The sequence below is a fragment of the Oncorhynchus mykiss genome, chromosome 12 (genome assembly GCF_013265735.2).
Source record: "Oncorhynchus mykiss isolate Arlee chromosome 12, USDA_OmykA_1.1, whole genome shotgun sequence".
NCBI classification, from domain to species: domain Eukaryota; kingdom Metazoa; phylum Chordata; class Actinopteri; order Salmoniformes; family Salmonidae; genus Oncorhynchus; species Oncorhynchus mykiss.
In genome coordinates, this window is record NC_048576.1 from 12,170,287 (window position 1) to 12,195,795 (window position 25,509).

General features: G+C 46.2%; 1 protein-coding gene across 2 annotated transcripts in view; it reads right to left on the reverse strand.

The window, feature by feature from the left end:
* The window catches only part of LOC110536982 (long-chain fatty acid transport protein 4-like), a 29,739-nt gene extending 4,572 nt beyond the window's left edge, over positions 1 to 25,167 (reverse strand). Inside the window, exons 1-13 of one of the 2 annotated variants that reach the window (XM_036936936.1) lie at positions 24,634 to 25,167; positions 22,209 to 22,370; positions 19,261 to 19,655; positions 18,351 to 18,509; positions 14,476 to 14,545; positions 11,176 to 11,267; positions 10,973 to 11,082; positions 10,359 to 10,568; positions 9,805 to 9,931; positions 4,884 to 5,021; positions 4,429 to 4,593; positions 1,299 to 1,445; positions 16 to 235 (exon numbers count right to left, since the gene is read on the reverse strand). In XM_036936936.1, the coding sequence (XP_036792831.1) occupies positions 78 to 235; positions 1,299 to 1,445; positions 4,429 to 4,593; positions 4,884 to 5,021; positions 9,805 to 9,931; positions 10,359 to 10,568; positions 10,973 to 11,082; positions 11,176 to 11,267; positions 14,476 to 14,545; positions 18,351 to 18,509; positions 19,261 to 19,655; positions 22,209 to 22,369 (1,932 nt within the window). In that variant the 5' untranslated portion in view covers position 22,370; positions 24,634 to 25,167 and the 3' untranslated portion in view covers positions 16 to 77. Of the gene's footprint in view, positions 1 to 15; positions 236 to 1,298; positions 1,446 to 4,428; positions 4,594 to 4,883; positions 5,022 to 9,804; positions 9,932 to 10,358; positions 10,569 to 10,972; positions 11,083 to 11,175; positions 11,268 to 14,475; positions 14,546 to 18,350; positions 18,510 to 19,260; positions 19,656 to 22,208; positions 22,371 to 24,633 lie in introns of those variants that run through there. The other variant, XM_036936937.1, reaches the window with a different exon arrangement.
* Between the last annotated feature and the right edge of the window lie 342 nt (positions 25,168 to 25,509).

The following is a 25,509-nucleotide window of genomic DNA, read 5'->3' on the forward strand; positions in this document are numbered from 1 at the left end:
GTGTGTGTGTGTGTGGGTGGATGGGGGTGATAATTCTTTTTTTGGGGGGGGGTGGTAAGAGTGATCAGATCTCACAGTTACAGTTTCTGCTTCCCTGAGATGATGCTGCTGTAGAGCTCCTGATGCAGCTCTACATAGCGCCCCCTGGTGGGGTCCAGGAAGTACAGTTTGTCTGATACCATGCTGGGGTCAAAACCGTCCTGCCGCATGTCTGTCTTCTGGAACTTATAGGTGCCTGGAGGAGGAGCAAGAGGGGGGTTGAATTAGACTCAAGTAGAACAGCTAATACAGGATCAGTTTTGTATTTTTAGTTCAATATGAATAAGATTATATGGACAGAAGGGACCTGATCCTAGATCCACAGTCCTACTTCATCACTTCTTGAATACAGTCCCTGACCTCCCCCTGAGGAGAGGATACAATATACACTGAGTGTACAAAACATTAGGAACACCTGTTCTTTCCATGACAAACTGACTAGGTGAATCCAGGTGAAAGCGATGATCCCTTATTATTTATACTTTTTTTTACCCCCAATTTAACTCCTCTGAAACACGGCCCTGCCAAGCCACACTGCTCACTTAACCCGGAAGCCAGCCGTACCAACGTGACGGAGGAAACACCGTACAACTGGCGACCGTAGTCAGCCTGCATGCGCCACAGGAGTCGCTAGAGCCCGATGGGACAAGGACATCCCGGCCGGCCAAACCCTTCCCTACCCCGGCCTGGGATCGAACCCGGGTCTGTAGTGATGCCTCTAGCATGGCGACCGCTGCACCACTTGGGAGGCCCCCTATAATCCCTTATTGATGTCACTTGTTAAATCCACTTCAAATCAGTGTAGATGAAGGGGAGGAGACAGGTTAAAGAAGGACTTTTAAGCCTTGAGACATGGATTGTGTATGTGTGCCATTGAGGGTGAATGGGCAAGACAAATGATTTAAGTGCCTTTTAACAGGGTATGGTAGTAGGTACCAGGCGCACTGGTTTGTGTCAAGAACTACAACGCTGCTGGGTTTCTCATGTTCAACAGTTTCCCCTGTGTATTAAGGACGGTCCACCACCCAAAGGACATCCAGCCAACTTGACAACTGGGGGAAGCATTGGAGTCAACATGGGCCAGCTTCCCTGTGGAACGCTTTCAACACGTTGTAGAGTCCATGACCTGACGAATTGAGGCTCTTCTGAGAGCAAAAGAGGGGGTGCAACTCAATATTAGGAAGGTGTTCCGGAATGTTTTGTATACTCAGTGTATAACATAAGTAACAGATACTGTATACATGACCAACTGCACCCACCTGTCTTGTTGACCTCTTTGAGGAAGCGTAGGAAGACGGGTCGTGCGTAGGGTGGCAGAGCTTTCTCTAGATCCTTCCCAAACTTCTCCAGGTCTGTAGATCTCTCTGGATCTGCTACGGCGGCCATCCCAGCCTTCCCCTCAGCCCCTGAGACATGCAAAGGAAACATTTATGATTGTATAAAGCCCTCAGCTTGCTACAGGGGTTCGAGTTAAGTCACACAGTCCCCTCTGCCCCAGACACACGCATCAGAAAACAGTGATTTCAGAAAGTATTCACACCAACTTTTTACACATTTAGTCCTCTCTCTTTATTTAACCAGGTAGGCCAGCTGAGAACAAGTTGTCATTTACAACTGCGACCTGGCCAAGATAAAGCAAAATGACAAAAACACAGTTACACATGGGATAAACAAACTCACAGTCAATAACATAATAGAAAAATCTATATACAGTGTGTATAAAAGTAGTGAGATTAGGGAGTTAAGGCGATAAATAGGCCACAGTGGCTAAATAATTACAATTTAGCAATTAAACACTGGAGTGATAGATGTGCAGATGATGTGCAAGTAGAAATACTGGTGTGCAAAAGAGAAAAAAAATAACAATATGGGGATGAGGTAGTTGGGTGGGCTATTTACAGATGGGCTGTGTACAGGTGCAGTGCTGCTCTGACAGCTGATGCTTATAGTTAGTGAGGGAGATAAGTATCCAGCTTGAACTTCTTCCATTTTCTAATAATTGCACCAACAGTTGTTGCCTTCTCACCAAGCTGCTTGCCTATTGTCCTGTAGCCCATCCCAGCCTTGTGCAGGTCTACAATTTTATCCATGATGTCCTTACACAGCTCTGATCTTGGCCATTGTGGAGAGGTTGGAGTCTGTTTGATTGAGTGTGTGGAGAGGTGTCTTTTATACAGGTAACGAGTTCAAACAGGTGCAGTTAATACAGGTAATGAGTGGAGAACAGGAGGGCTTCTTAAAGTAAAACTAACAGGTCTGTGAGAGCCGGAATTCTTACTGGTTGGTAGGTGATCAAATACTTGTCATGCAATAAAATGCAAATGAATTACTTAAAAATCATACAATGTGATTTTCTGGATTTTTGTTTTAGATTCCATCTCTCACAGTTGAAGTGTACCTATGATAAAAATGACAGACCTCTACATGCTTTGTAAGTAGGAAAACCTGCAAAATCGGCAGTGTATCAAATACTTGTTCTCCCCACTGTAGATGGTCCAAATATTCAAGCTCTGTCAAGTTGGTTTTTGATCATTGCTAAACAGACTTGCCATAGATTTTCAAGCCAATTTAAGTGAAAACTATAACAAGGCCACTCCGGAACATTCAATGTCATCTTGGTAAGCAACTTCAGTGTATATTTTGCCTTGTGTTTTAGGTAATTGTCCTACTGAAAGGTGAAGGTCTCCCAGTGTCTATTGGAAAGCAGACTGAACCAGATTTACCTATAGGATTTTGCCTGTGCTTTGCTCTATTCCATTTATTTTTTTATCCTAAACTCCCTACTCCTTGCCGATGGCAAGCATACCCATAACATGATGCAACCACCACCATGCTTGAAAATATGAAGAGTGGTACTCAGTGATGCGTTTGCCCCAAACATAACGCGTTGTATTCAGAACAAAAAGTTTATTTCTTTGCCACATTTTTTGCAGTATTACTTTAGTGCCTTGTTGTCAACAGGACACATGTTTTGGAATATTTTGTATTCTGTACAAGCTTTCTTTTCACTGTTATTTATGTTAGCATTGTAGAGTAACTACAATGTTGTTGATCCATCCTCAGTTATCTCCTATCACAGCAATTAAACTCTGTTTTAAAATCACTTATGGCTTTATGGTAGAGTCAAATTAACATGAAAAGATCTGGCAACAGCTCTGATTGACATTGCTGCAGTCGGTATGCAAATTGCAGGCTCCCTCAACTTGAGACATCTTTGACATTGTGTTGTGTGACAAAACTGCACATTTTAGAGTGGCCTTTTATTGTCCCCAGCACAAGGTGCACTTGTGTAATGATCATGGTGTTTAATTAGCTTCTTGATATGCCACACCTGTCAGGTGGATGGATTATCTTGGCAAAGAATAAATGCTCACTAACAGGGGTGTAAACAAATGTGTGCACAAAATTTGAGAGAAGTAAGCTTTTTGTGCATATGGACAATTTCTGCGATCTTTTATTTCAGATCATGAAACATGGGACCAACACTTTACATGTTGCGTTTATATTTTTGTTCAGTGTAAGAAGGTGGTATAGTCCCATCAGCACTATAAAACATGTTAAGATTATTTCTGATGATTTTTTTTTTATCACTGACAATTAATTGATGCTAACAGGCATCTGCATCTACATCATCAAGTATTTCACAACTGCTGTAAGAACCAAGGAGACAGTTGGAATTGCCTTGAAAACATGCTGTAGTGATGACGTCATGGGCCACACAGCCCAAACCCAGTTCGCTGCTGCTTTAGTGCTCTTCACATTACGACCAGCAGGCTACACAGTTAACATCCTTCAAATAGAAAGTGCAAGCAAAGCACACCCCCTTGATAATCCATTGAAATTCAGAGCACTATCCCACTGGACACACACTGGTTGAATCAACGTTGTTTTCACGTCCTTTCAATGAAATTATGTTGAACCAACATGGAACAGATGTTGAATAGACGTTTGTGCCCAGTGGGATAGTTCTTCTTAGGCACTTTCTTCTCCTCCTTTCACCAAAACTGGGGATCTGGGGTGAGTTTCCCTTAAGCTTTGTAGCTAACAGGGTACTTTATCTCTCGACCACGCCGTCCCACACCACTCGTAGAACAGCAAAGCGCTTCACTTTGCGCATTTCGCTTGTTCACACAGAAGAAACATCAATGGTCGGAGCGGAGTTGTCAGACAGAAAGTAGGTGACAGGCTAGCTAAGAACCTTTCTTTGGGGAAACTATAATACTCTGTGTATGAGAACTGTTGTACCAGTTTGGGCAGTGGAGGCCCAGTTGTATGATTGGTTTTGGTGTCAGGATAACAAAGACAATGTCCCCATTGTTGTAAATTGAAAATCAATACAGACAATGGTGAAAAAAAGAGCTGTGTGGTGGTTTGGAGTGGTTACTGTACCTGGCACCTCCACTCCGTAGACTACCACGTCCATCATGTCCAGCAGACGGCTCAGTGTTCCCTCCACCTCTGTGGTCGACACGTTCTCTCCCTTCCAACGGAACGTGTCCCCTGTACGATCCTTAAAGTACATGTAACCATACTGGTCCATGACTAGGACGTCGCCTGGAGAGAGAAAGCAAACAGATCAGTAACAAAGCTGTGCGTTTGTAAAAGTACATGTCACCATATGGGTCCATGATGAGGACCACCATTTTTATTTAGCCAGGACAGTCCACTCAGTAACAAATACCACTGTTATCCAGACAGAGACTTGTGAAATGCAGTCATCTTTGACTGGGCCAAGGTAAAGCGCCGTAGTAGATACCTCAACACCTCACTGTCAGAATGTGTGAGGGAGAGAAAGACAGACAAATAAAGTCTCTCTCAGTCTATAAAGTTAAATAGCTTCTCACCTGAGAGATAGGCAGTGTCTCCCTTCTTGAAGACACTGTTAGCAGTCTTCTTGCTGTTGGCTCCTTCGTTCACGTAGCCGTCAAACCTTCTCAGGGGGTCTTTCTGATTGATCCTGCCTACCAACTGGCCGGGCTCACCTAGAGAGAGAGCGAGAGAGATCGATAAACTTGGATTTTTCCACAAGGACATATACAGGATACTACCCCCTCCACAACTTTCACTCCAAATCAAAACTCCAAACCTACAACATGATTTTGGACAAAATTACATGGAAGGATTCCTACTACCAAAGATTCTTATTCCCAAGGACTATACAGCAAGTGCTCTTGAAAACCCAACAACCAGGAAAAGAAGCACAACGGAAACCTGAAAACACCATCCAACCTGGAACTGAGTGACTAATTTTTAGTCTGAAGCTACTTTTAAAGCCTAGACATTACAAAAATATGTATTTAATTTGAGCGCTCCCGGTCCTCTACCGTGCCCTAACTGTATTACTGCTGATGATATCTGGAAATGTGCATGTACACATTGGCCCATCTACTGTTGTTAGCCCAATAATGTTTGTCCATGTTTTATGCTGCTACCATGTTGATGTCATGTGGAGTTGAACAGATCCGTCTGCAACTTCAATTAGCACTGAGGTTTGTGAGAGGTGTCAAAGCTTCACAGCTTCACCCACCCAATTGCAGAGGCCTTTGACGCCCCCTCCCTCTGTGCAGAGGTCATTACAATACAGTACCCCCTGGATGTAAAAAATGAGAAGCCATGGAAAGAGGACAAAATAAGCTCCTTATGGAAAATAAAAATACACTTTTGCTGACTGCTATAAAAATGGTCCCCCGACCTGAAGCAACTTAATTTTCCACACAGACCATCCCCTGGCATGGCACAGAGCTATATTAACACACTACCCCTCTGTTAACAGGGGGGGGGTGTTCACAAAGGGTAGAAACTCAGGATAATATTCAACAATGACCGAGTCAGCCAATGTCAACCTGTACAAGTCTGGAACAGTATTGGTACAGGGCAATCCCAAAACAGTTTCAGCTGGACTTTCTCATAATCATAGAGGGAGCACAGCAGGAGAAGCTCTCTCCTGAGAAAGATACCGAGCGTGTCAGACCTCTTCCTTACTCAACCCCACAGATGAGTAACCCCAAGAGGAAAGTCAACCTCCCAGCACAGAGCACTAGTCCCTCATTGAAATGAAGGATAAAATTCACCCAGCTGGAAGTAAAGCAGGTGGAGCTGGAACAGCAGGTGAAAACACTCCAGCCAACACCAAAAAAAATTGTCCAGCTCAACAACATCCCCTCAACCAGAACAGAGAGACAACATTAACTGGAGAAAGAGCAGAACACTAGAGGAGAAGGTGAGAACGATGACGTGTGACAGAACAACCCATTAGAGACAGGCCACCCCCACAGAGAAGTCAGCAGAACAGCCCACCTCAGACCCTGACCATAGCCTCAACATCACAGCAGGATAGACAAATGAAGAAGCACACACACACACACACACACACACACACACACACACACACACACACACACACACACACTCTGTGGCTTGTGTTCCTTATGGACTCGAATGGGAAATATATACAAGAAAATAAACTGTGGTGTCCAAACACCCAGCATGCACTAGACCTTCTGTCTGAGGACCAACTAGGGTCACCCAGCCACATAATACACACATGCACAAACAACCCGAGGGCCCAGCAGGAAAGGGTGGCCACAGCACTCAAGGGAGTGATTGAAAAAGCTTATACTTTTCCCAATGCACAAGTGGTTATCTCCACCCTGCTACATTAGGGCGGGCAAACACAAGTATTTCCCATGACTGTGCCTCAAAACCAAATGTTTACCTAGCCCACCACTCCACCCTGGCCCACCACTCCCCCCTGGCCCACCACTCCCCCCTGGACTTGAACAGCCTTTATGACCAGGTCCACATATACAAGGCAGCAGTGCCCACCTTAGCACGGAGTCTAAAGGACATTGCCCTCAACCGCAGCCCCAACACCTCACACAGGAGCCACAGATCAACAGACCACCTGCCAAGACCAGCGAGACACTCTCCCAGACCTGCGGGACCTACATATAGAGGACCTAAATCCAGGCCACAGCACCACATCCAATCAATACCCCCCCCCCCCCCCCAAAAAAAAAAAAAAAAAAACAACCATGCCCCCACCCCATATAGGCCCCTTCAGATCAGACCTACGCCCCCACTTGCCCACCCCATACCCCCCACTCCCGCAAAGAGGGCCTCAATATGAAAAGTCACACATACGCCCAGGCCATGAGCAGGCAAACAGGCCCACTCTTACACTAGCATGTACCAGATGCTCATCAGACTCATCAGACATACTCACACTTACTGGTCTGAGGCCAAACCACACAATTAACATTGGGCACTTTATGGAACACAAAGCCTTCCATCTCATCCTGGAATATCCAAGGCCTGAGGTCATCTGCCTTTGGCCTAAAGAGCAAGAGCCTGGACTTCACCAAAGAACTCAGAAATACAGACATTGTCACCCTACAAGAAACATGGTATAGAGGAGATGGACCCACTGGTTGCCCTCTAGGTTACAGAGACCTGGTAGTCTCATCCACCAAACTACCAGGTGTGAAACAGGGAAGGGACTCAGGGGGTATGCTAATTTAGTATAGAGCAGACCTAACTCACTCCATTAAATTAATCAAAACAGGAACATTTTATGTTTGGCTAGAAATGCAAAAGGAAATGGTCTTAACAGAGAAAAATGTCCTCCTGTGTGCTACTTACAGTGGGGAGAACAAGTATTTATTAACCTGCAAAATCGTCAGTTTCCTACTTACAAAGCATGTAGAGGTCTGTACATTTTTATCATAGGTACACTTCAACTGTGAGACGGAATCTAAAACAATAATCCAGAAAATCACATATATGAGACCTATATACACAATGTCATTGGTCTCATATTAAAATAGCATTCAAAAACAAAACGGATAGCGTACGATCATAGATACAATTAGGCCACATAAGCCTACAAACATTTACAACGGCACAATCACAGTCATCACAAGAATGGCTTCAGATCAACGTCTACGTTGAGACCGAAGGGAGCAAGGGTCTTTAAACTATCCCCATTATTGAATCTCTTGATCCTCTCCCCGAAAATACTTTATTAGTTACTTTTGATGTTGAGTTGTTATACACAAATATTCCACAAGAGGGCGGTATTGAAGCCATGGAACATTTTCTTCTGCAACGTGACCCTAATGAACTACCTTCCAGTGCATGCATAACATTGGCTGAAATAGTACTCGCACACAACTACTTCATGTTTCTAAATGCTTTCTTTATTCAGACAAAGGGTACTTCTATGGGATCCCCCATGGCTCCTAACTATGCTCATTTGTATGTGGGTTACATGGAGAAACAGTCTAAAAACTGTTTATTTTTTTAAGTGTCCCACTCCATCTTTGCCCACAATGGAAATAACCTTTTAAGATTTATTTTGTTATCCTTGATGACTGTCTTAAATTGTATGTGGAGGCGACACCAGCTGGAGCCCTTATGTCTGTATTTAAATGTTAAAGAATTCATTAATCAAACCCTAGCATTGAAGTCTCAAGGAATGACTAGTCGTCTAGCTCTGAGTAGAACTGCTCTTTCACATTGTCAGGGCTTGGTTATTGTCAGGGCTTGGTTATTGTCAGGGCTTGGTTATTGTCAGGGCTTGGTTATTGTCAGGGCTTGGTTATTGTCAGGGCTTGGTTATTGTCAGGGCTTGGTTATTGTCAGGGCTTGGTTATTGTCAGGGCTTGGTTATTGTCAGGGCTTGGTTATTGTCAGGGCTTGGTTATTGTCAGGGCTTGGTTATGTAGGTGCGTAGGCACTAATTATTGTGGCATGCCTGGTCTTGTTGAGAGGAATCCTGATTTTCACAAGGCTCATTTCTGCCAGAAGGTGTCATGCAGATGCGTGAAGGTTGGTCTACCCCATGTACTCTGTCCTCGTCGTTTGTTTCCCTTTCCACCTATAGCCACCTACTGGTTCAATGATGGTGCCATCATCAGCTAACCTCGTTTCACTCAGAGCTGCTATGTTGATCTCACATCTGCTCAGTTCCCTGGACAGCAAGGCAGTTTGTGTATTTTATTATGATCCCCATTAGCTGTTTTAAAAGCAGCAGCTACTCTTCCTGTGGTCCAAGCACGCCGCTTTGCGTCGTGCCTAAGAACAGCCCTTAGCCATGGTATATTGGCCATATACCACACCCCCTTGTGCCTTATGGGTTAATTAACCCATAGGTGGGGTAGTGGTTGACGGGTGCCAGGGTGGGCCGGCACACCTCGTCTCTGGGGCCCACAACTGCTCAGAGATCTCCTGTAGTTCAGCCTGGAGTTCATACATGTTTCTTAGAGCCCCCAAAGACTGGGCCCGGCTCTGACTGCATGTGTGGGTACGGATGTGGGTAGGCTGGTGGGTACGAATGTGGGTACGGATGTGGGTAGGCATGTGGGTACAGCTGTGGGTAGGCATGTGGGTACGGATGTGGGTAGGGATGTGGGTAGGCATGTGGGTAGGCATGTGGGTAGGCATGTGGGTAGGCTGGTGGGTAGGCTGGTGGGTAGGCTGGTGGGTAGGCTGGTGGGTAGGCTGGTGGGTAGGCTGGTGGGTAGGCATGTGGGTAGGCATGTGGGTAGGCATGTGGGTAGGCATGTGGGTAGGCAGACCCACAAGAAACTGCGGACCCTCATGATGAGTTCAGATGTTTTGGGGCGGCCCCCACCCCCATCAAAGTTGCCCATCTCACCCATACCAGGCTTGCACAGCATTCAGAATGTCAGGGTTAAGGTATACTATACTAAAACCAACCAGGCCTGAGAGAGTAATACTATAGCTATACTAGTAGTGACGTACCAGGCCCACAGGGGATGCAGACGCCATCGGGGCCTCTGATGAGCTCCATGGTCTCCTCATCTACCTTCACCAGTCTGATGGGGTAGATGAAGGGGAGGATCTGGCTGTTGAAGCCACATGCTCCTGTCTGTAACAGAGACAATGCCATACTGTTAACGTCAACCCATCTAAAACCACTGAAACTCTGTTCAGCTTTACAGCAACTGCGACACACCATAGCTATGATTCAGCAAATCAATGGGAGAATGGAGACCGACAACATGCAGTCCAAATTCAATACAAAGTGACAGAGGCCATCACTGACCACTAATACCCTCATCTTTACTTTGAGGATGAAATACCATACCTGTTTTTATGTGCTTTGAGATGTGAAGTGAGAGCCATAATAAAGATCAACACACAGAAGATGTTCATTCCCTGGGACCACACACTATAGAAAAAGCAGGCCTTCAGAGCCAAAATGTCTGACAATACCATAAAATAAACTATGAGAGCATCATCATTTGCTTCCAGCTCTTTGCTGTGAGATCCAAAATGTCCTCCTAGCGCCTCACCATGTTGTCGAAGTTTCCCAGGCTACAGTTGCACTCTGTGGCTCCGTAGAACTCTGCTATCTGTGGTACGTTGAAGCGAGAGGTGAACTCTTCCCAGATGGACTGGCGCAGGCCGTTACCGAGCGCCATACGGACCTTGTGTTTACCCTCTATGTCCTTTACCGGCTGGTTCAACAGGTACCGGCATATCTCCCCGATGTACTGGACAATCTGGGGATCAGAGAGACGAACAGTCAGTCACCAGCACAATGAGACGAGTGCAGATAAGTGAAGAACCCACACCAATCTACAGATCTAAATATTATTTTATTATTCCCCAAATCTTCTGAGTTTGTTGTCTTTGGGTACTTCTGTAGTCTTATAATGCTGTCTACCCACATGACTTCCTGCTTATTTACATTTTACTACTTTGACCACCTGAACAGATCTTTCCCTGAACCCTAATGGTAAATCTGAATATCCTTGAGCTATCGCTGTAGATAAACATCAACACAGTTGAACAGAGCAGTAACCCAAAACATGCATCTTCTCTCTACTGGTCTCCTATTCTGTACATATGTGTCATGCAGTCTCTGAGCTGCTGGGAGTCAGCTAGCAGCGTGTCTCTGTCTCACCGTGCAGTTGTACTTGGCACAGTCGTCCCAGAACCGGGAGGCAGAGAACTTCTTCTTGATGACCACTGTCATGCCGTGGATCAGGCACTGCCCCACGCCAACAATGTTTCCTGGAGAAGACATGCACACGTGTTTCAGAAACAATTACAATGGACGGACCACACACACACACATGCACGCACACACACGCACACGCACGTTACCTGCGGAGTGGTAGAGTGGAAGGCAATCGTACAACACATCATCAGACGTCATACCGAAACCGTAGTATACCAAGGCTGCCATGCGGTAGTACCTGTCAAACACAGGTGAGAGAAAGAGTGAATTAGAAGATGAGAGAGAGAGAGAGAGAGAGAGCGAGAGCTCCAGAGAGCTCCAGAAAGAGAGAGAGCTCCAGAGAGCTCCAGAGAGCTCCAGAGAGAGAGAGAGAGAGAGAGAGAGAGAGAGAGAGAGAGAGAGAGAGCTCTAGAGAGAGAGAGAGAGCTCCAGAGAGAGAGAGAGCGAGAGAGCTCCAGAGAGAGCGAGAGAGCGAGAGAGAGAGCGAGAGAGAGAGAGCTCCAGAGAGAGAGAGAGCTCCAGAGAGAGCTCCAGAGAGAGAGAGAGCTCCAGAGAGAGAGAGAGAGAGAGAGAGAGAGAGAGAGAGAGAGAGAGCTCCAGAGAGAGAGAGAGAGCTCCAGAGAGAGAGAGAGAGAGAGCTCCAGAGAGAGAGAGCGAGAGCTCCAGAGCGAGCGAGAGCTCCAGCTCCAGAGAGAGCGAGAGCTCCAGAGAGAGCGAGAGAGAGAGTGAGAGCGAGAGCGAGAGAGCGAGAGCGTGCGCCACAGAGAGCGAGAGAGAGAGAGAGCGTGCGCCACAGAGAGCGAGAGAGAGAGAGAGCGTGCGCCACAGACAGCGAGAGAGAGAGAGAGCGTGCGCCACAGAGAGCGAGAGAGAGAGAGAGCGTGCGCCACAGAGAGCGAGAGAGAGAGAGAGAGCGTGCGCCACAGAGAGCGAGAGAGAGAGAGAGAGCGTGCGCCACAGAGAGCGAGAGAGAGAGAGAGCGTGCGCCACAGAGAGCGAGAGAGAGAGAGAGAGAGCGTGCGCCACAGAGAGCGAGAGAGAGAGAGAGCGTGCGCCACAGAGAGCGAGAGAGAGAGAGAGCGTGCGCCACAGAGAGCGAGAGAGAGAGAGAGCGTGCGCCACAGAGAGCGAGAGAGAGAGCGTGCGCCACAGAGAGCGAGAGAGAGAGCGTGCGCCACAGAGAGCGAGAGAGAGAGCGTGCGCCACAGAGAGCGCGTGCGCCACAGAGAGCGAGAGAGAGAGTGTGCGCCACAGAGAGCGAGAGAGAGAGCGTGCGCCACAGAGAGCGAGAGAGAGAGAGCGTGCGCCACAGAGAGCGAGAGAGAGAGAGCGTGCGCCACAGAGAGCGAGAGAGAGAGCGTGCGCCACAGAGAGCGAGAGAGAGAGCGTGCGCCACAGAGAGCGAGAGAGAGAGCGTGCGCCACAGAGAGCGAGAGAGAGAGCGTGCGCCACAGAGAGCGAGAGAGAGAGCGTGCGCCACAGAGAGCGAGAGAGAGAGCGTGCGCCACAGAGAGCGAGAGAGAGAGAGCGTGCGCCACAGAGAGCGAGAGAGAGAGCGTGCGCCACAGAGAGCGAGAGAGAGAGCGTGCGCCACAGAGAGCGAGAGAGAGAGGAGCGAGAGCAAGCTCCACAGAGAGAGAGAGAGAGCGAGCGAGACACACACAGAGAGAGAGAGCGAGAGAGAGCGAGCGAGACACACACACAGAGAGCGAGAGAGAGCGAGCGAGACACACACAGAGAGCGAGAGCGCGAGAGAGCGTGCGCCACAGAGAGCGAGAGAGAGAGCGTGCGCCACAGAGAGCGAGAGAGAGAGCGTGCGCCACAGAGAGCGAGAGAGAGAGCGTGCGCCACAGAGAGCGAGAGAGAGAGCGTGCGCCACAGAGAGCGAGAGAGAGAGCGTGCGCCACAGAGAGCGAGAGAGAGAGAGCATGCGCCACAGAGAGAGCGTGCGCCACAGAGAGCGAGAGAGAGAGCGTGCGCCACAGAGAGCGAGAGAGAGAGCGTGCGCCACAGAGAGCGAGAGAGAGAGCGTGCGTCACAGAGAGCGAGAGAGAGAGCGTGCGCCACAGAGAGCGAGAGAGAGAGCGTGCGCCACAGAGAGCGAGAGAGAGAGCGTGCGCCACAGAGAGCGAGAGAGAGAGCGTGCGCCACAGAGAGCTAGAGAGAGAGCGTGCGCCACAGAGAGCGAGAGAGAGGTCTGGAGCGAGAGCAAGCTCCACAGGGAGAGAGAGAGAGAGCGAGCGAGACACACACACAGAGAGAGCGAGAGCAAGAGAGAGCGTGCGCCACAGAGAGCGAGCGCCACAGAGAGCGAGAAAGAGCGAGCGCCACAGAGAGCGAGAAAGAGCGAGCGCCACAGAGAGCGAGAGAGCGTGCGCCACAGAGAGCGAGAGAGAGAGCGTGCGCCACAGAGAGCGAGAGAGAGAGCGTGCGCCACAGAGAGCGAGAGAGAGAGCGTGCGCCACAGAGAGCGAGAGAGAGAGCGTGCGCCACAGAGAGCGAGAGAGAGGTCTGGAGCGAGAGCAAGCTCCACAGAGAGAGAGAGAGCGAGCGAGACACACACACAGAGAGAGAGAGCGAGAGAGCGAGAGAGAGCGAGCGAGACACACACACACAGAGAGCGAGAGCGCGTGCGCCACAGAGAGCGAGAGAGCGTGCGCCACAGAGAGCGCCACAGAGAGCCACAGAGCGCGCCACAGAGAGCGAGAGAGAGAGCGTGCGCCACAGAGAGCGAGAGCCACAGAGAGCAAGAGAGAGCGTGCGCCACAGAGAGCGAGCGCCACAGAGAGCGAGAAAGAGCGAGCGCCACAGAGAGCGAGAGAGCGTGCGCCACAGAGAGCGCGAGCACCACCTCTGTGAGCTCCTCAGAGAGAGCGAGAGCAAGCTCCACAGAGAGAGAGAGAGAGAGAGAGCGAGCGAGCGAGACACACACACAGAGAGAGAGAGCGAGAGAGAGCGAGTGAGACACACACAGAGAGAGAGAGCGAGCGAGACACACACACACAGAGAGAGAGCGAGAGAGAGCGAGCGAGACACACACACACAGAGAGAGAGAGCGAGAGAGAGCGAGCGAGCCACACACAGAGAGAGAGAGCGAGAGAGAGCGAGCGAGACACACACACAGAGAGAGCGAGACACACACACACAGAGAGAGCGAGAGAGCGAGAGATACAGAGAGAGAGATACAGAGAGAGAGAGATACAGAGAGAGAGAGATACAGAGAGAGAGAGATACAGAGAGAGAGATACAGAGAGAGAGATACAGAGAGAGAGAGATACAGAGAGAGAGATACAGAGAGAGAGATACAGAGAGAGAGATACAGAGAGAGAGATACAGAGAGAGAGAGATACAGAGAGAGAGATACAGAGAGAGAGATACAGAGAGAGAGATACAGAGAGAGAGATACAGAGAGAGAGATATATATATATAAGATCCAGAGTGCCTACCTGCTGTGCACCACGATGGCAGCTTTGGGCATCCCGGTGGTCCCAGATGTGTAGATGTAGAACAGACGATCTGGAAGACCGACATATGGGGAGAAATCAATAAAAACATACAACAGAACTACAATAGAAAACAGTGGAGAAAGCAGTAAAACTAGGGGCTTGATTGATCTTGCCTGGAATACTCCAGAAAATGCAAACACTGCACTTTAGACAGGTTCAATCAAACACTGCACTTTAGACAGGTTCAATCAAACACTGCACTTTAGACAGGTTCAATCAAACACTGCACTTTAGACAGGTTCAATCAAACACTGCACTTTAGACAGGTTCAATCAAACACTGCACTTTAGACAGGTTCAATCAAACACTGCACTTTAGACAGGTTCAATCAAACACTGCACTTTAGACAGGTTCAATCAAACACTGCACTTTAGACAGGTTCAATCAAACGCTGCACTTTAGACAGGTTCAATCAAACGCTGCACTTTAGACAGGTTCAATCAAACGCTGCACTTTAGACAGGTTCAATCAAACGCTGCACTTTAGACAGGTTCAATCAAACGCTGCACTTTAGACAGGTTCAATCAAACGCTGCACTTTAGACAGGTTCAATCAAACGCTGCACTTTAGACAGGTTCAATCAAACGCTGCACTTTAGACAGGTTCAATCAAACGCTGCACTTTAGACAGGTTCAATCAAACGCTGCACTTTAGACAGGTTCAATCAAACGCTGCACTTTAGACAGGTTCAATCAAACGCTGCACTTTAGACAGGTTCAATCAAACACTGCACTTTAGACAGGTTCAATCAAACACTGCACTTTAGACAGGTTCAATCAAACACTGCACTTTAGACAGGTTCAATCAAACACTGCACTTTAGACAGGTTCAATCAAACACTGCACTTTAGACAGGTTCAATCAAACACTGCACTTTAGACAGGTTCAATCAAACACTGCACTTTAGACAGGTTCAATCAAACACTGCACTTTAGACAGGTTCAATCAAACACTGCACTTTAGACAGGTTCAATCAAACACTGCACTTTAGACAGGTTCAATCAAACACTGCACTTTAGACAGGTTCAATCAAACACTGCACTTTAGACAGGTTCAATCAAACACTGCACTTTAGACAGGTTCAATCAAACACTGCACTTTAGACAGGTTCAATCAAACACTGCACTTTAGACAGGTTCAATCAAACGCTGCACTTTAGACAGGTTCAATCAAACGCTGCACTTTAGACAGGTTCAATCAAACGCTGCACTTTAGACAGGTTCAATCAAACGCTGCACTTTAGACAGGTTCAATCAAACGCTGCACTTTAGACAGGTTCAATCAAACGCTGCACTTTAGACAGGTTCAATCAAACGCTGCACTTTAGACAGGTTCAATCAAACGCTGCACTTTAGACAGGTTCAATCAAACGCTGCACTTTAGACAGGTTCAATCAAACGCTGCACTTTAGACAGGTTCAATCAAACGCTGCACTTTAGACAGGTTCAATCAAACGCTGCACTTTAGACAGGTTCAATCAAACGCTGCACTTTAGACAGGTTCAATCAAACGCTGCACTTTAGACAGGTTCAATCAAACGCTGCACTTTAGACAGGTTCAATCAAACGCTGCACTTTAGACAGGTTCAATCAAACACTGCACTTTAGACAGGTTCAATCAAACACTGCACTTTAGACAGGTTCAATCAAACACTGCACTTTAGACAGGTTCAATCAAACACTGCACTTTAGACAGGTTCAATCAAACACTGCACTTTAGACAGGTTCAATCAAACACTGCACTTTAGACAGGTTCAATCAAACACTGCACTTTAGACAGGTTCAATCAAACACTGCACTTTAGACAGGTTCAATCAAACACTGCACTTTAGACAGGTTCAATCAAACACTGCACTTTAGACAGGTTCAATCAAACACTGCACTTTAGACAGGTTCAATCAAACACTGCACTTTAGACAGGTTCAATCAAACACTGCACTTTAGACAGGTTCAATCAAACACTGCACTTTAGACAGGTTCAATCAAACACTGCACTTTAGACAGGTTCAATCAAACACTGCACTTTAGACAGGTTCAATCAAACGCTGCACTTTAGACAGGTTCAATCAAACGCTGCACTTTAGACAGGTTCAATCAAACGCTGCACTTTAGACAGGTTCAATCAAACGCTGCACTTTAGACAGGTTCAATCAAACGCTGCACTTTAGACAGGTTCAATCAAACGCTGCACTTTAGACAGGTTCAATCAAACGCTGCACTTTAGACAGGTTCAATCAAACACTGCACTTTAGACAGGTTCAATCAAACACTGCACTTTAGACAGGTTCAATCAAACACTGCACTTTAGACAGGTTCAATCAAACACTGCACTTTAGACAGGTTCAATCAAACACTGCACTTTAGACAGGTTCAATCAAACACTGCACTTTAGACAGGTTCAATCAAACACTGCACTTTAGACAGGTTCAATCAAACACTGCACTTTAGACAGGTTCAATCAAACACTGCACTTTAGACAGGTTCAATCAAACACTGCACTTTAGACAGGTTCAATCAAACACTGCACTTTAGACAGGTTCAATCAAACACTGCACTTTAGACAGGTTCAATCAAACACTGCACTTTAGACAGGTTCAATCAAACACTGCACTTTAGACAGGTTCAATCAAACACTGCACTTTAGACAGGTTCAATCAAACACTGCACTTTAGACAGGTTCAATCAAACACTGCACTTTAGACAGGTTCAATCAAACACTGCACTTTAGACAGGTTCAATCAAACACTGCACTTTAGACAGGTTCAATCAAACACTGCACTTTAGACAGGTTCAATCAAACACTGCACTTTAGACAGGTTCAATCAAACACTGCACTTTAGACAGGTTCAATCAAACGCTGCACTTTAGACAGGTTCAATCAAACGCTGCACTTTAGACAGGTTCAATCAAACGCTGCACTTTAGACAGGTTCAATCAAACGCTGCACTTTAGACAGGTTCAATCAAACGCTGCACTTTAGACAGGTTCAATCAAACGCTGCACTTTAGACAGGTTCAATCAAACACTGCACTTTAGACAGGTTCAATCAAACACTGCACTTTAGACAGGTTCAATCAAACACTGCACTTTAGACAGGTTCAATCAAACACTGCACTTTAGACAGGTTCAATCAAACACTGCACTTTAGACAGGTTCAATCAAACACTGCACTTTAGACAGGTTCAATCAAACACTGCACTTTAGACAGGTCCAATCAAACACTGCACTTTAGACAGGTTCAATCAAACACTGCACTTTAGACAGGTTCAATCAAACACTGCACTTTAGACAGGTTCAATCAAACACTGCACTTTAGACAGGTTCAATCAAACACTGCACTTTAGACAGGTTCAATCAAACACTGCACTTTAGACAGGTTCAATCAAACACTGCACTTTAGACAGGTTCAATCAAACACTGCACTTTAGACAGGTTCAATCAAACACTGCACTTTAGACAGGTTCAATCAAACACTGCACTTTAGACAGGTTCAATCAAACACTGCACTTTAGACAGGTTCAATCAAACACTGCACTTTAGACAGGTTCAATCAAACACTGCACTTTAGACAGGTTCAATCAAACACTGCACTTTAGACAGGTTCAATCAAACACTGCACTTTAGACAGGTTCAATCAAACACTGCACTTTAGACAGGTTCAATCAAACACTGCACTTTAGACAGGTTCAATCAAACACTGCACTTTAGACAGGTTCAATCAAACACTAAAACATTTTGGAAAGAAAAATACTAACCAAGTCCAGGTTTGGCTCCTTATAAACTGACTGAGTGTGATTGGACAGATTGATTGACTGACCAGTGAAGCAGCGGTCTGGGCGGATGGGCAGGTGGGTCGGGGCGGCATCCAGTAGAGGCTCCAGGCACTCTGTCCCTGCAGGGACACGTTTGGGGTCCCAGTCCCCTGAACACAGCATCTGTACTGTCTTCCCCATGGAACTGTGGACCTCACACACAGCTTTAGGATAGAGGGAGGGAGGACGGGGAAGAGAGAGAGCAAGGGAGAGAAAGGGAGTGGGAGGTAGAGAGAGAAAGAAAGGGGGCGATAGGGAGAGAGATGGAGAGCGAGACAAGACAGGAAAGTAATCTTAAAGTTAATGTCACAGAAACAGAGAATCAAATAAAACCCTTGGTTTCCCAGACTCAGACTAAGCCTGGTCCTAGACTAAGCCTGGTCCTAGACTAAGCCTGGTCCTAGACTAAAAATAATGTAGTCCAGCACTAGTCCAAATCTACAGTATGTCCAGGAATGGGCCTTTAGCATGTACAATTTACTTAAATAAAGATTTACAGCCCCCTGTCCATCCCTCCATCCACTTCCTCCCTCCATCCGTCATTCAAACAATCCCTCCAGCCACCTGTCACTCAGCCACTCCCTCCCGCCCCCCCCTCCCTCCCTCCAGCCACCTGTCACTCAGCCAGGGTAGCCTAGTGGTTAGAGTGTTGGACTAGTAACCGGAAAGTTGCACGTTCAAACCCCCGAGCTGACAAGGTACAAATCTGTCGTTCTGCCCCTGAACAGGCAGTTAACCCACTGTTCCTAGGCTGTCATTGAAAATAAGAATTTGTTCTTAACTGACTTGCCTGGTTAAACAAAGGTACAAAAAAAATAATAATAAATTATCCCACATCCTCCCTCCCTCCATCCCACATCCTCCCTCCATCCCACATCCTCCCCCCATCCTTCCACTAACTCCCCTGGTCCTCACCCTCGGTCAGCTCGCTGCCGAACACCACAGCCTTAGCGTTTGAGATGGTGACGCAGTGCACCAGGGCCTCCAGCCGCAGGTTAAAGTTGATCAGAGCAGCCTCCACTCCTATCTTGGCCATGCCCAGCCAGAGGCCCACGTACTGGGACCGGTTCTCCATGAAGAGAGCCACCACATCCCCTTCCACGAAGCCCCTCTGGAGCAGCAGGTTGGCTACACGGTTGGAGTACTCATCCAGCTGCCGGAAGGACCACTTCTCGCCTGTGCCCTCGAAAATGAGCGCAGTCTTGTCCCCATGGCGACGCACCGTCTCGGCGAAGATCTTAGGGAGGGTGTTTCGTTCCTTCAGGTGACGATTGACGTTTGACTTCACCTTGAGGAGGACGCCTGCCGCACTGTGGAGGAGAGGGAGGTTAAAGAGGGGCTGAGAAACAACAACTCAGAGAACTAAGAGCCGAAAGAGAACATAACGTTAATCTGAATGTAGAGACATGGTGGTAAACTAGCCGGACTTGCATGCCCTAATGAACACAACCCTGACGTTGTTCTGCATGGTTTTCCTGACTAAATAGCAGCTGTTGTGAAGTACACTGAGGAAGCAATAAACTACATTAAGCGATCTATCAATACATGTTTTGTTTCCGGGATCAAAGTTCAAATCCAGAAAAGGCTTCCAATTTACATTGAGAAACAAATACGCTGATAAAACTGTAGCGTGTAACTTTATAACTTTTATAATAATTTTATAACTGTGGCAATTCTTGAGCAAACAGACAGTGTCCATTTAAAGACTCATTAGTTAGTGAAACAGCGTCTTTCAGTTGTAAAATATTGTAACACCAAGGTTTGTTTCGCTCTCCAGGACAAAGTCTAAATAAGCAATAAAAACATCCTATTCATGAGGATCGGCTATAGATGACATTTTCAGAAAGCTATACATGCCTCCTGCAAGTATTGTTCTGTATGATTTGAGTGGGAGTAGTACTCTTTGTATTTTACCGTATCTAAACGTTATACCCGTTGTATTCTTTCTATTCATAAGCTATACAGGTCCATCAAGGTTGTCCCTCTGAACGGGCAGGTTTAACTGAAACCATTCCTTTGGGGTGTGTCACTCAAGGGGTACGAGGCGTCTCTCCAACCAGTGACTAGTTCCTCTTTAGTTTTATTACTAAACTGTACAGTAGGGTAAAGGGAAACAGAGCCCCTCACATGAGTCTCACAATAACAGCCAATCACCACTACTACTCTTTTAACACTATCATGCGAATCCAAACTGCACTGTGCTGGCTCAAATATTTGATTTTCATTGTCCTATCCTGCCTGGTTCCAGCCACTATGGTGGACGGCTGACCAGACTAGGGTAACAGAACCCTTTTATTTAACCAGATAGGCCAGTTGAGAACAAGTTCTCATTTACAACTGCGATCTGGCCAAGATAAAGCAAAGCAGTTCGACACAAACAACAACACAGAGTTACACATGGGATAAACAAACATATAGTAAATAATACAGTAGAAAAGTGTATATACAGTGTGTGTAAATGTAGTAAGATTAGGGAGGTAAGGCAATAAATAGGCCGTAGTGGTGAAATAATTACAATTTAGGAATTAAACACTGGAGTGATAGATGTGCTGAAGATGAATGTGCAAGTAGTTGAAAGTAGCCCCTAATGGAATAAACCTTGTCGGCCACATTGGTTTCATCATGGCCATAGATGAATCACATAATAAATTAATTCATTTATAGGTTGGTTTATTATGGGAGTCATCTATGACACTGATGAAACCCGTGTGGCCGACACAATTGTCCCTAATGGAATAAACCTTATCATGTCTTTGACCACTGCGCCACTCGCTCGAAGACACTGCATCTCAATGCAAGAGGTGTCACTACAGTCCCTGGTTTGAAACCAGGCTGTATCACATCCGGAAGTGATTGGGAGTCCCATAGGGCGGCGCACAATTGGCCCAGCGTCTTCCAGGTTTGGCCAGTGTTGGCTGTCATTGTAAATAAGAATTTGTTCTTAACTGATTTACCTGGTTAAATAAAAGGTGAAATAATATTTTTTTTTTAATTGAAAGTGAGATAGGACATTACTTTACTTGTCTGACTAATCAGGTCGACACACCAAACTTCACTCCAAGTAAGGGTTTTTCTGGTATTTTGGTAACAACTGATTCCCCTTCCCCAATCCAGACACTTCAGAACATTGAAGTGTTACTACACCAATCCAGACCTTTCGGATCAGAACATTGAAGTGTTACTACACCAATCCAGACCTTTCGGATCAGAACATTGAAGTGTTACTACACCAATCCAGACCTTTCGGATCAGAACATTGAAGTGTTACTACACCAATCCAGACCTTTCGGATCAGAACATTGAAGTGTTACTACACCAATCCAGACCTTTCGGATCAGAACATTGAAGTGTTACTACACCAATCCAGACCTTTCGGATCAGAACATTGAAGTGCAAGGGGAAGTACCCGTCACCATGGTGAACAGATCACAACACTAGCTAGCTTTGAATGTGAACTCGTAATACAGAGGAACCTCTCCCTCTCTCTCTCTCTCATCTGTCTGCTTTGTCTTTACTCTCTCTCCACCACGTTTAGTCTCTCGTTCGTCCTTGAACATTCCTCCATACATGACTAACTCAACATTCCCTTCTGTAACACACATGAGCTCTTGTCTCCTCTGTGGCACATTCCTCCTTGTCTTACAGGAATGTGCTGCTTTTCTTGTTGTAGACAATTAAACTCCTATAGTCCTAACCATGGTGAAGGTATCTGTTGTCTAAATGTATTGGTTGTTCAACGCCATTAAAACCTGTGTTTCTGTAAACGTGCTTCTGACTTGCAGACAGGTGTAGACAGGTGTAGACAGGTGTAGACAGGTCCACACTGACACACGCCCAACATCCCACACTATACTTCCACTCACTGTAAATCTCTTCTGATGGTTTTGGCGAAAATGAGTACGAACTTCCAGCCTCCAGAGCCCAGGTAGAAGATGAGGATGGAGGGGAGGACCTGGAACCAGGGCAGGCCCACCAAGAGACGGAGCAGGAAGAGGAGGACGGTGCAGCAAGCCAGGCGCATCATCCTGGAGAGAAAGGAAAACAAGTCACCGTTAATGTCATCATGTTACATTCATTTTCTGGATTTAGAATAACAAGTGTCTCGATCAATGGTTCCATATTTCTGAAAAAGAGTTAGTCATTTTGGCTTTTGCAAAGGACACCTTGCTTCCTTGGTTCCCTCCCACAAAACAAACGTTAACAAGCTGTTCTAAAGCTTGAAAAACTAGAATTATATTTGACAAAACACGTTCACTTTTTTTCCTCTCTCTTCTGTTCTAGCACAGAGGTTGCACTCACAGTGAACCTGTGGTGTGTGGTGTGTGGTCTTCTCTACTTCCTAAGTTGAAAGCACTCAGTGCTCTCTGGATAGGAGTGCCTACTGAATTACTAGCTAATATAGAAAATATACCCTTACAATCAGCCTACAGTCTGACCTTTTTGCACAAGATGAGTGTCACCACCAGGTACGGTAATTAATTTAACCTTTTACTGCAGTGGGCTAAATCAGGGCCATTCAGAGTCATTCTTGGTCGTCTTAAAACAAATCTACTTTGAAACAAAAGTATCCACCTCACACACATTGTTGTGGGCTTTAAAAAAAGGCACTTGTACCATGTCAGATATATAGTTTAAATGTATTCCATTTTGAGTTTCCATCCCAATTATACACTTTATATACATCACAGAACACTGAAATATAACAAAACTGTTTGACATAGAAAGACAGGATTTTCATTAAAAAAGTAATTATGAAAAATATGAATAACTTTCCACCCAAGAGGCCAGAGAGGGTGCTATTGGTCATTGACTGCAGGAAAGGGCTACAGAGGGTGACCAAAAACACAACCTTTGCTACCTCCAAGCCTTTCCTGAGCCGGAATCACATCTAGTTGTGGAAGATTAGTTCTGTACATCCAGGGTTTTCTCCATCAGGGGAGAGAGGCCTCTGTTCCAAATCTCTACAGTGGTTCCCTCTTCACCCCCCCCCCCCCCTTTAAAAGGTGTTCCTATTTATTTATCACTTCCAGATTTAGACCACTACATTCAATTATGGATAGGCCCTATGCTTGTCTGTCTCTGCAAGGTCCAGTTTGTGACTGTCCTGACCAAAGAAGTCTTCCTGGCCATGTACAAGGCCAGCACCACAATCGATGTACAAACTAGGCCAAAGGTACATGTATATGTTGGTATCAAGGAATTATAAAATTGGCTTTGGACCAATAGCGTCATGTCGGTATGCAGCACCGGAGATAAATGTTGTTTATTATGGTTCTTGTCTGGACATCCTGTCCATTTACAGCACAAGCTTGGGCTCACAGATGACATTAAAATTGATGATTTACTGTTGGACACAGAGACTAGAGCCAGCACAGATCACGAGGACACATGCGGTAACAATAGTTGGTACCTGTGTCAACAAGAGCACATCATTTTTGTTTACGAGATATATATTTCCGTTACGAAGGGGGAGCAGGATTAGTTATGATCGCGTGCGTCAAAGTGCTCATCATCAAGACTCACTCTGCGGCACGAGGGATATTACATGCTCTGGCCAACATGGCAATACATACATTTATCATGTAGTTTAGGCTATGGCCCTCAATAGAGGGTGAAACATTGCTGCGATTAAATAATATTACTATTTACTTGGCTATAAATCATCATCATCCAACATCAGAAAAAGGTGAATGTTTAATAACCTGATCTATAAACTATATGGTTTAACGCACCGTAGCGTTCTAGAAGCAGCGGTACTGCGGTAGTGGGGAGAGAGAGGCGTGCTCACTGCTACATCAAATAAAAAAGCTCGAGCCCATCACCAGCAGCTACGCCATGTGCGCGAGCCTACGAAATAGAACCTAATCAGAACCGTTACATCTCCATTCGATCGAACGTACCCGTTGTCCGTTTATGATAAGATGATAAGTGGAGCGCAACGAACGGGACACTAGATTGGTGTGGTGGCTATCCTGTAGCCTCTAAATGTATTGTGTCAACGCTGCTGACTGTATCCCGTGTTTCGCAAACTGCACTCTTGGAGCTGATCGCTGTATAACATTAGGGTAGGCCTCCATAACCGAAGATAAATGGTCCAACAGAATCAAACCTGGTCCATTCAAACACAGGCTTCCTTCCATGTATACACTGGCAAGGTTGATAAAGGACAGTTGGGTGAAGCCTGAGCTATTCAGACTTCACTGGGCTAGGCTACTAAATAGGCTAATAATGGATCCGGAAACCCAGACCATTGAATGATATAGAAATTACAAGTGTTGTGAGGCCTACCTTGTTTCACGTCCCCCACAAACACAGTAATGTGCGTATTACACCGGACGTGGAACTCGTTTTGTACAATTCCACCTTGATTGGTTTAGCAAAACCTTCCACCGCTCTGGCGTCTACTTGCACATTGACAGACACAAGGGTCTCAGATAACAGCGCATTGCCCCCCCCCTCCGGAGTATTTATATCAAATTTGCCTGCCCCCTTGGTTCGACTTTGCCTCTATAGAAATCATCCGTTCATTCCTATCGCCAGTACAATTTTTTTCAGTTTCATTGTAGCAATAAACTCGCTCGCCACAGTAATTCGAATGACCTTATCATTTTCTTAGTTGAGCCGTCCTCCGTATCCACCGGTATTATGTGTAAGCAGCGAAGATTGACTAGCGCTAGGACCAATCAAATTACCCATAGTTTATAATTGCTTCCCATAGAGGTGGAGCCTGCTACAGCATAACTTTCACAATCAAGGAAATGCGGTCCTTCTTTCGACGAGTGAGTGCACGCCTCATTCCAGCCGGTTGTGACACCGACACGGGCTTGCTGTGGGACTGTGTGACGCGTATTAAACCCACATAGCTACAAATCGTATGGGTGGGGGAGACTTGCGTATACAGTCATACCACCACCACTCGAGGAGCCGCTGGTGAACGTTGGAACTGTACCAGACCTGCGCATAACGGCAGTTCTATTCGTCCTATAATAAAACACAGGCCTCCACTAGAGCGCAACGACGCAGCATTGGCACAGTTTGGATGCTCGGATATGGACCGAGGTGCAGAGTTCAGAAAGGCATAATTTTTTACACCATAACCACATCCTTCTATTGCAGTACAGTAAGTCACTGCAGACAACTGAAAAAAAAGACTGCTAAAATAAT